Source organism: Plectrocnemia conspersa, unplaced genomic scaffold, assembly GCF_051122295.1.
Source record: "Plectrocnemia conspersa isolate PC_06_02 unplaced genomic scaffold, ASM5112229v1 ptg000014l, whole genome shotgun sequence".
Taxonomy (NCBI): domain Eukaryota; kingdom Metazoa; phylum Arthropoda; class Insecta; order Trichoptera; family Polycentropodidae; genus Plectrocnemia; species Plectrocnemia conspersa.
The window spans coordinates 8,393,633-8,405,838 of NW_028277178.1; the positions used below are offsets into that span (position 1 = coordinate 8,393,633).

Sequence of the window (12,206 nt, forward strand, 5' to 3'; positions counted from 1 at the left end):
TATTGGAAAATGTATAATTTTTATATACTACATATATGTAATATCTTTTCAGGTGAACTGGTCATGGAACACTTTCCGGAGTCGACGGGGGACGATGAGGAAGCGCACCAATCTAAACCGATTCAAAGTTTCGACGTTGAAAAGACTTCGAACGAGTCTTCTTCCTCAAAGGAAATAAACCCGATGGGAAATTTGTACCCTGAACCTTACGATCCGTATAATCCTAACCACAAACCTCCAATATTAGAGGTGGATGAAGATATGGAGCAGGAATATGAGAACGAGTACGATTCGAAGCACAACAAGAATGCCGAAGATCCGGATCATCATGATGATTTGGATTTGGATCACGATGACGATGGACAGGATCTCCTGCCTTCTGGGTCTGATCATATACTACAACCTGGATCGGATCATCTGCCCACGTTTCTGCTGGAGCCAAAGAATTCCTTTGTGATGAAGAACAAGCCGGCCACTCTGCAGTGTCGGGCTGCCAATGCCCTCAAGGTATGATCTAACTCTATCTGACAATTACATCTGTAGAGAGCATTTAATGTATTTTTTTTCTCATGCAAATGTTTAATGGTATATCCTTTATGTAGAGCTTTCATTGATAATTTAATATATTTATAAAATATCTAGGAAATAAATTTCCATATTTTATTATTATTAATGATCTATGTTTCGCTCCATAAAAAAGTAGAAGTCGAAGAAACAATACTAATGTTTTCATATAAAAACTTGATTTTTTTTTTGAAAACAGTTGAAAATTAAATTTAAAAATAATATATTCATAGTGTGATTATTTCTTCACTTGTCTAATATGTTGCCTGGCAACGCTTGTTATATTCAACATATATTTCTAAGCTATTATCATTATTTTTAAATTATTATAAATTAATTATAAATTGCTACCTGGTTAATTTCTCCTTCAATATTCTGATCAGTAATATTAAAATTAACACTTAAAGCTTACACAGTTTAAGTAAGTAAGGTAACACGGTGATATTGTCGCAATATGTTAACCGACAAATATAAATATAACATTTTTACATTTTCAGGTATACTTCAAATGCAATGGTGGCAGATTGACTTGTCCTAAGCAAGTGGACTTCGTCGATCCTCAAAATGGAGTCCGCATCGTAGAAAGCGACTGTAACGTGACCCGCAATCAAGTCGAAGAATACTTTGGTCCTGGCAGATTTATCTGCCACTGCGTAGCATGGGCTGGATCGGGGGATATACGTAGCCAATCTGCGTACGTGGAAATAGCTTGTAAGTAAATTTTATTTAAATATGCTAGAGATAATCATAAAGTTCACACACCTTTATTTATGCTTTTTAATATATTTATAAGCTTATGAAATTTGATTATATAAATTATTGTAAACATTATGATATATTACTTTGAAAGTTTGTGAATTTTTTAGGCAATCCATGTATTTTAACACCTATTTTTTACTACGAGGGTGCGTAAAAAACGTTCGCTTTGAATATATCGGATAAATTGCAATAAAATAAACGTCAGCGATGCAGAAACGTGTGACGCGTGCCTTGTTCAATATAAAAAAGAGGCATATATAAATATAAAGCTAATATCGAAATAACATCGACCCAAAAGTTTAGCTTGCATGATTTATTCCCGCGGGAACTTTTTAACGTAACTTTTAGCCCTTCCGTTTGTATGCCATTCTTTCTCGGTGCAAAAATGATGAATGCGTATTTCATACGTTATCCCAGCGGATGTGTTTATAAATAAACATACAGGGTAGATACGAAAATATTTACGTCTTGCTTATGTAATATTAAAGGTATTGGAATTGTTGTTATAGAATATGATAAATAATTTAAGTAAAATGTGTGTATGTCACAACATTTTGTTTCCGCGATTTTGCTTAAATAACTACTAATAACATATTTAAGGCGTGCTCTAAGCATGTATATTTATTTATTGTGAACTTCAGTAAATTGAATATAAATTAAAATATGACTAAATATAATAAGATTAATTTTCTTCTGAAAGATTTGTAATTTTCTTTCACAAAATACTTTTAATTATATAACGATGAAATATTACTATGCCCGTAATTTTTTTATTATTATGGGTTACCACTGAGCTTCTTGCCAAGTTTAGATTTATACCATCGACCGTAAAAATGTCACAATAATTATTGCGCGTAATTTTCGCGACCTTCACCATGGCAACACCTCCCGTCGCGTCACAATGGCGGCCCCTTTGATCGTTTTACGGCCGCCGAGCTTTAAATTTCCGCAGATTGCAAACAAAACCGGCTTGAAATTCCATACAAATAGAATGTTTATTACCGAACCTAATGACTGTTGCTTATAATTCTGCACACCTTTCGACACACACTGCCGCCCTCGCGCCAGACCCTTTGTTGGGCGCTAAGGACTCTCCCGGCTTGGCGTGGCGTGTGGTGTGTAGCGAATCGTGTGGTGTTAAAAGTACCTACGCCCACCGCGCCAGGTGTGAACGACCGTGAAAGCTCGATTTGTACGCTTTCTTTCTGATAATTTGATATTACACTAACATTGGATTTGGGAACTTTTTGCGGCAACTATAAAATGCTTACTTTTACGATTCGGTTCAAGTCCGACTAAAACATGTTTTGACAAAACTTCAGTAAGACGTGATGGCGATTTAGTGTCGTCGATATAGCGAGGAAAAATAATATATATATTTGAAAGCTTGTCACTGTCAAATATATAACGAATCTTAAATATGAAACGACTAGAAGTCTGCAAAATGGTTAGCTTCTTTGGGAATCTCAAAAACCTGCACAATTTATTATAATTTATAAGTCATTCTAACGGCTATTTCGAACTTAAAAAAAAAACAACACGTCTCTAATGTAAGACATATATAGTAGTTCACACAACACTGGAAGAGAGATATAGTGACCAAACAATTGGCTTAATAACATAGACCAACATTTTTTACCTTTTGTTGTAACTTGCATAACAATACCTGATCATAATGCAATATGCAGAGGTCAATTCAAATTCAAAAACAAAAATCTAGCACGTCAGATTTTCTAGTTAAAGATTCTTAAAAATATATATGTAGGTTATAATTTTTCATTTTTGCATAAATTATGCAATATTTTATTTGTGTTTGGAACACTTTTTTTACATTGGCAACACAGTTGTATTGACAACACTGCTGTCAACTGACAGATACCTCGTGGTCGATTGTCAGTTTTAGTGAGAAAGTTCACTTAGAAATTCTCAAAATAAAACGTTAGATCAGTAAAATGTTCAAGGGCAGCTCATGACACTGCAAGACTGCGACTGCGATTATTAGGTAGATGCTCGTAATTAACAAACTGAATAACCATCTTAAATGTGGCTTCAGCTGTAACACTATACTTTGTTTATAAATTAGTCATTAGGCAGTATTTAACAAAAAACAATATTGATCCGCTCTCGCCGAAATGCCACATCATATTTTTTAACTACTTAATTGTTTTACTGATACTTATTTTTATATATTCTTTGAGAGTTTTTACCTTTATTACTTTGTTCAGCTTTTCAAATATTGTTTAAATGTAATAAAGTAATTTTTCACACTCTTACTGTAGTCTGTATGAAACGATAATAAAGGTGTAATAATGACAGTGACCATAAATTTTCCATTCATTGGGAACTTAAAATATGTTTACTAAAAAAAAGTTGCTGCTACTGAGCATACTGAAAAAAAGAAGTATTTCTTTAAAAAATATTTTTAGTTTGACAAAATTAAATTGTTTTTTAACATATTAAATATATTTTTTCACAATATATCACAATTTTATATTTCATGGAATTGTTTAAAATATTAAAATGAGTGATGCTGATTATACCGATTGTATATGTACATTGTATATTCTTATTATCTATTAACATTAAAAAAGTACCTTTGTTGACTGTGATTTCTTAATCGAATATAGAATGATGAAGATCGATTAATTTAAAAAGAAAACAGTACTATATCATGTGCCGCTCAGGGCGATCCTGAAAATTGCCCCCCCCCCCCATACATTTTTTGCAGGGTCATAAAATCAACATTTCTTAAAATAATAAATTGGTTATTATTAATCTCTTGTTATTCGTGGATTTATATATGTTTTAGTGCATTCAGGGTTAAGAACCACACTAGACGATCCCATCGCGAATAAGCCTCCCCCAAGCAAGTGCCGCCAGGGGCGGCCCGCCCCCTCCGTAGCTACGCCACTGCTATATCAAATATGTTTTTAGCATTTACGCTCAATAATTAAAATAAAAATTAGCAATGTGATTCTGCTAGATATTAAAACAGTATATGACACTATAATAAGAAAAACAATTTAATGTCCGTAAACAGCGTACAAAAATTATTCCTAATCAATCCAAGTTCAAACACTTTGTTCTAAGCCAAAATATCAATAGTACTATTTTTTATATATTTAAGCTAATTATTTTTACTTCTTAATGAACTGCATATTAACAATCTTGATATTTTAATTAAAGAACTTATCTAATCCTTAATATGATAATTCTATTATTAAGGTAAATAGTCTCAATTTATATAAAAATTACTTATTCTTAAGTATATAGATATTATAAAGTATAACACTTGTGTACAAAATATATTTTCGATTAGATTTCTTTCTTACCTTTTTCGCTTATAAATTATCCCTTTTTCTAGCGATAAACCCACGCATATAACTTTTTTTGTATATGTGTATATTAAAACACTTTTCTTATTTTTATAAATGTATAAAACATTTTGCTTTGTCTTCATCATGATTAACAACGAAATGAAAAGTTTTGGAATTTGGGAAACTTATTTTAATAATTGTAAACTTTTCTATTATAGTCTTTAAATCCTTAATGTCATTATGCAGCAGAATATATTATAAAAAAAACTAAGACAATCATAATCCATTTCCTCCCTTTCTATCTTTCATACTTATAATATTTATAAATTTATTTATTTTTATTAGAAACTGTTATCATTACTTTGTCCTGCAAATATTGTAATTAATACTTTGATTATTCTAAAATAAGGACATTTTTTAACAAAATACGGTAATAAAATAATGAAAAAAAATTGTAGTTATTTGGGCAAATTATTATTTATATATTTAAAATGACACAAATGTGTTTGTTATAAATACAATATTTTAACTGCATCAGATGTAATCTAAAATATATTTTTTTAGTATTCAATTCAAAGGTTATTTGCTAATCTGGAACAAGTCAATTCCCGAACCTAAAAGTGAAAATTATTAGGGTCAAACGATTTGCATTATTGATTTAAACAACACTTTTGATCTCGCATATCGTCTGCTCAGTCATGCGGATGGATGCCCTCAAAGGTGATCCAGCCCCTTGGCTACTTCAGGTGAAAATCAATTTCCTCTCTCCGCTGTAAGACTGATTAGATGGCGCTATTTAGGGGGGTGCCGAATGAGGGTTGGACACTAATTGGAAAATGCTGGGGAGGACATGACAAAGAAGCTAATACATTGAATTTTGACACAATTATTGCGAATTATGCTAAGCGCTATTAAGTGATCTAATTTTTTGCAATAATAATATTTCAAGTATTATTTACTTGGACTGTCACAACTGAAAAATAATTATTTTTTATATATGAAACATATATAAATTTTTAATATAATATGTTGCAGAGATTTTCAAGTCTTAGTCTAAATAAATCACTAGATAGTAAATAAAATATTCTGCAATGCCAGCTATTTTATGCTATTTTCATGGATAAGAGAAATCATAATGATACAGGGCAAAGTGTGTTATTTTATAATTGCTTTAAAAATTAAAGTCAAATAGTACATAAAGTAGATAGAACACGTTCAGTAATTTATTAGCATGACAGCAAATTTCATAAATTTGTTTTTATAATTATTTATTTATTTACTTTTGCATATTTTATATTTATATTATTTTTCCAATAAGAGATGCATGTTTGAACTAGTTCAGAATAAGTTCCAGAAGCTCTGTAATTAATGTGACTATCGTAGAAAATATTACAGCATTTTGTATATACCATAATTTTTATATTAAAAATAAAATTATAATAAATACTTTGAAGTTATAAGCATATTAGGGTTTTTCCAACCCATTAAAATTATTTGAAAAGAAAAAAAATATGCCAGCAAAAAAATAGGGGATGTACATATATAATCGGTCTACAATTTTTATAAATTTTATGTTTTATGCTATTTTTAAAATATTTTAAAAGTGAAGCATATGCTACACTTTTAACATGTTTTAAAAGAGCTTAATAAAATATTGAAATATTTTATATTAATGAAAAGCGATGAAAACGTAGTATTGTTTGTTTCATATCTCTCTCATTTATATTTTGAAGCGAGATTCAGGATCAACACAAGGCTGTTTCTATTTCTTTATTCCCACTTTTTTCATCACAAAAAGCAGATTTAAGAATAAATAAACAAAATAAAAGACAAGCGGCAAAGATTCGAAGACGATATCGCGGTTATTAAAATCGACCAAAGATGAAAGCAATAATGGAGCTTTCGTGAACTTAATTAAAATGTTAAAGTGGTTATTCACTCAAAATTTTAATCGCGATACTGCCGCCGAGCCAAAGTTTGTTTATCGAAATTTACAATCTAGCTCAAATTCGTCAAAAAACAGATGATGGGAAATTTATAATAAGTATATCACATAACGTTCGATCTATATATACACATACCATCGAGAATGTAATTATAGACACAATACATATAGGTATATATTTCGTTGGTGGTTTTGTATAGACGGCGGATTCTAATTGTTTCGGTGTCGTCGTGGGTATTCGGAACCAAAGTAGATTAATAAGTTTACCATGACAACAGTGAAACAATACAGATTAAAGAGAACAAAAACAGAGTAAATTAAAGTGAACTGCAATAGGGTGTGCTTCATCCCGTCCCATCTATTCTAATAAACGTTAATTGCTTTTATCAGGGAACACTAAATACCGAGCGGACATGTCAACACCCACGACTTTTAGGGGTTCGATCTTTGCCCTTTACTTTTGAGTGTATTGGTGATTTAGCATATGGTTTTTTTTTATCAATTCGTCATTATGTTATCACGATGACAAATATAATCTATAGATGTATTATAATTAAATTCAATTTATACGTATATTTTTTAAAGGTTTAATACTACCACCCTTTTTATAACGCTGCATAACTATAATAATTGCAGGTTCATGCTTGGAAGGTTTTAATAGGAATGACAATAAATTGTTTACAATTTTTAAACACTCAAACTAGCCTTATTTTTGCTTAAGTAATAAAAGAAGACACTCAGATAAGAAACCTTTCCGGCGGTGCTAGTGAAAATATGCATACTTTCTCGGAAGATCGAAAGTATTTGAATTACCAACATTTTTTTAGCGATTTATATTATTCTAACCGGCTGGCGGTTTTATTTTTGCTTTGGTGATCTAAGAACCCTCTCCGATAACAAAAAAATACGCATTTTATTTTTATTTTTCACTGATTTAAAAAGTTGTTTTATAATATAGTTATAATGTATCTGCAATACTTTACTGTATTACATACATTTTTTCATTGATCAAAATGTATCGAAAATTCTTGAGAAATTTGAGAAATAAATTCATTGATAAATCAGTATGCCAAGTTAATACACAGAAACGTAATGGAAAACTGCGTTTGTCATAACGAAATAATTCTTTAAAAGTTTTAATATATAATAGTTACCAAATAAGGTTGTTAATTTAAACACATTTTTAATGCACTAATTTTATAGTTAGTCAGCTGGTAATGACTTTAAAACGAAACATTATAAAAAAATACTACCTTCCATTAATTACTTAAAAAATCCATAACAAAAGCAAAAGCTTTAAATCTAATTATCTAGTAACAATGCTCGACTTTGTTGTACGAAGCGCGTGTCACTTCGACAATATTAGCAATTCTCGATCAGTATTTGATCATTATTTGATTTTTAGTAGCATTGGTATTCAATGAATTGCATTATCTATCAGTCTCTTTTTGCAAACAGGGTATTAAACAATCAGAGTAAATGTAGAAAAACATATATTATTAAGCTGTTTGATATAACGTATATTATACACAATTTTGGTCAGTCTCTGGAGTACATAAATATTTTTTTAACTTTTAATTAAAAAATTTGTTTCACAAAGATGCATTTTTCTCCCTGTGCTATCATATGAATTTATTAAACGCTTATTTTTTGCCAGCACCCCGGGATAACTATTAACTCGTTCGGTTCCCTTTTTGCGTTGTTTCGGTTTTTATAAACGGCTTGATTTAGTGGTGCAATCTCGGCTACAGCAATTCCACTCGGAAGATATTTTTTTTATATTATAAACGTGGGTGTACAACTAGTAGGGGGGTCGGTTGCGCGCTAAAGATTAATGCCGACGAAGGGGAGGCATCTATCTCCAGTCTGACCAACCACCCCCAACAACCCGACGGGGGGTGGACGAGGAAAATCCTCGCAACCTGCTCTCCCCTTCTTGTTTGCTACGATGAAACTATAAAAACTTTTCTGAAATACTCGTAAAATACGAACGATTACGCAGGATGCGTGAATCCAACTTGGTGTGTATGTAAACATAGCATAAAAAGTAACTGCAACGAATACATTTAAATAAATAATATAAAAACAGTACTTTATATTATTCAGGATTTTATAAAGCTTTAATAATATTAAGGGTCTACTTAACAAACCCATGTTTGGAGATAATCGACTTCAAATATATTAAGGGTCAACTAAAAGCATGGGTATTTTGGTAATCTTAGTAGGTTATCAGTGTCGGGTAATTTAATTGTAGAAATATAGAAGACCACGCGTTAAGTGTTGAATTTGGCTTTAATATTCGTAAAGGTATTATGTGATCATAATTCAAGATTATTTAATTAATTTAATAAGCATTAGGAATTTATTCTAAATTCTATACATTGGGGTCCTCAAAACCTAATGTTTCTGTCAAAATATGTATATATGTACATTCTTGAATAATAATCGAGATGGCTCTCACAGTTAAAACCCTCGAAAAATATTAAGTTACGGCTCTAAAAGCATTAAGTGTGTTTCTTGTTCGGTTTATTTTTCATATTTCACGAAATTGCTGAGCAAATAGCGCGACGGCGACGAGACCCAAACAAATATTTGCCTTTGCGACTTCAAATTCGAATTGGAGTCGGTAATGCGACTTTAATAGTTTGCCCTGCCTCCAAAAAAATCATTTAACCAAACAAAATTTAATGTATTGCACAACACGTGTCAAAAACAATATTGGCACACAAATACAAATTAAAGCATTTCGTTTTGAAAAGCTTTTAAATTAAATAAATATAAATAAGTATATATTTTTTTCACTGAAACTTTTCGCTGGAACAAATCGAAAGTCTTTTCGAGCGAGTATTGAGAGCAAGTTTGTCGAACAATGTGGGTATTCGTAGATGATGGCGAATGTGGTATAAGTCAAAGGAACTTGAATGTAAGTGAGCAAAAAGGAAATAAGAGAAAAACTTCAAATCGCCTTTTAAACTCCCGCAAAACGCTTGTAAAGCTTCTCTACCACCGAGCAACATAAATAAAATTACGTCTACCCACCGTATAGCATACTTTGATTTGTTATATGCAATAAGCTCACCTAAATATTCATTTTTTATATTCAGATATTTTATTTTATGTTGTCATGCGTTTATAAACATGGCCTTATTTTTAGTATTTACTATTTTAACTGTAAATATAATTTTCATGTATATTTTTCACATGCATAGGATATAGCACTATGTTAAAAACATAATCATGTCTTGTTATTTGTTGATATATTATATTAGGTAATCCCAAAATATTATTTTTTAATTTATGTTTTAACAGTCAATTGTACTTTGACCGTTGATACCTAAGTACAGTCCGTCCAAGATATGAACGCTCATCGTCACAGTATTAGTGAGAAAAATAATAGGGTGACCATGTGAAATTACAAGTGCAATTAATTTTTACTTTTTTAATTCATTTGTTGAGGAAAGTGTAAAATAGCACTTTCTTACTTATTTTGTTTATTTATATACATATTTAACTCAAAAACATGATAGCCGTTTTGGAATCAATCTCCAGGTTGAATATCTGTTTAATATAATATTTTTAAAAATACCAATAGATTATTACAGTAATTGTTTCATTGATTACAAAATTACACAACATGACAATAATTTATAATAAAAATATAACACTTTCTAATTTTTAATTCAAATTCCAACGTATGGTCACCCTATCCTTAAAACAGCCCTGATTTAGTATTGGTAACGTTCTCCTATCGGTGTATACAAATTCGCGGAAAACTGTATATGTATGCATGCATGCGTACACGCACTCTTATTTCCAACACAACGATGATGAGCGCTAACATCTTGGATGGACTATACGTTTCTGTGTTATGTCATATTTAGATATTTAAAAAATGGGCCCAAAAATTTACGATAGTACAATTTTTACCAAGTGAACAATTTATACGAAATCGCATGTTAAATGAATTTCTTAAAAATAATTCTGAAACTATGGTTACTAAAACATTTGTAAAGTGATAGGTGCCTCATAATTTGAAACTGTATATTTCGATATCAATAATAATCTTGAATGTGGACAATGATGTTCTCACTGCAGAAATGGAATCAAATTATACACAAATATCAGCTGACAGAAAAACTAATCAGTCCGATTTAACCATGCATAGACACATTAAGAAGATTGGGAAGGCTTGAAAACAAGATGTATGCGATGCAAAACGATTGAGCAAAAAAAACATGTCAGCTGATATTTGATTGAAAAAGCATCTTCTGTATCTTAAAGTTGGTCGCCTTTTACCATCTTCACTTAATCCTTGAAGTTGGTCGCCTTTTGAATCTTCACATTCATTCAGATCATCCTACAACCATTTCGGGCCAATGAATTGATGCATCGCGTACAAGTGCAGTAAACAGCCTGCTAATGGCTTCTCTGTATTTGAAAGCGATGAATCAAACTGCACTCAAGTGCACATCCTCCCCAACGAAACGCATCCCCCTTAATGCGTACTTTTTTTTCTTTTTCTTTCCACGCGATCTCTAATAGATTCAGTATTAAGTTTCAATTTGCGAAAGACACCCCGAACCACCCCTTGTTTCTGGTTGAATGCGACCCTCTAAATATAACGCGAAATGTCATATCCCCAAGTATTGCCTGGCCATGATACCCTGGTGGATTCTTTGGCTATGGATATTTTATGTCACAACGCATCGTTTAACTTCTGTCACACAAGAAAGTGACTCATTCCGTCATCGTCTTGCAACTGGCTATCGATGCGGAAGCACATTTTTTTGGATGGGTGATAGTATTTTTATCTTAACATAGCAAGATTTGTTAACTTTTTATTTTATTAATTTCTTTGGGCATTTAGTTATTTTACGTTTCAAATATACTTATTTTAAATCAGTGGTCATAGGACCATGTATACTTTGTGCAATGACTAGTCAATTTAGCCTTTAAAGATCTCAAAAGACAATCTCGAACCCCAAACCCAATCGTTCAATAATTACTATGTAATAATTTCGTTTAATGCTATAAATTACACACTTGACTGCGTTAATATTACCCAGACACAATGTGTCGTGTCAAAACTATTACGTTTATTCGAGTGTGACATTTTTATACATTGTGTAAATACTTTTAGGAGCACGCCATTGATTTCGCCCTTCAATTTTGAGAGCGCATAGCGTATTTTATTTATTTTTCTCGACTCTAAATCCTTCGACAATGGCACAAAGCCAGCGGCAATTGAATCGCTCGTTCTGCTGATTGAAAGCCGCCATTTCGTCGCTCCGTTATCTTTATAATTGGAAATTATTTCCCATTGCGCGATAAGTCAACAAGCCACTCGACTAGATGTTATTTCGCGCAATCACTTTGCGAACACAAAAGGGAGCCCCCCGCGCTGAGGCGCCCGATGCTCCATGATTAATTGCTACCACGCGTTCTACCAAAAATATTACGCGCGCCGATTATTTCGCGTGTAGCAACGTTTAGTAAACGCCGCTAATTCGATTGCGGTGCTCAGGATGTAGTCCTTAAATGGAAACATGTTTCAGGAGGAACCTTGGAAACAGTATCATATAAGAAGGTTAAAGCAATAATGTTATACTGGCACTGTTTAA

General features: G+C 31.7%; 1 protein-coding gene across 5 annotated transcripts in view; it reads left to right on the forward strand.

The window, feature by feature from the left end:
* LOC148226105 (netrin receptor UNC5C-like) overlaps positions 1 to 12,206 on the forward strand; it is a 102,834-nt gene that overhangs the window by 37,208 nt on the left and 53,420 nt on the right. For all 5 annotated transcript variants that reach the window (XM_088204711.1, XM_088204713.1, XM_088204710.1 and 2 more), the window contains exons 3-4: positions 53 to 507; positions 1,062 to 1,275. In XM_088204711.1, the coding sequence (XP_088060837.1) occupies positions 53 to 507; positions 1,062 to 1,275 (669 nt within the window). The remainder of the gene's footprint in view (positions 1 to 52; positions 508 to 1,061; positions 1,276 to 12,206) is intronic.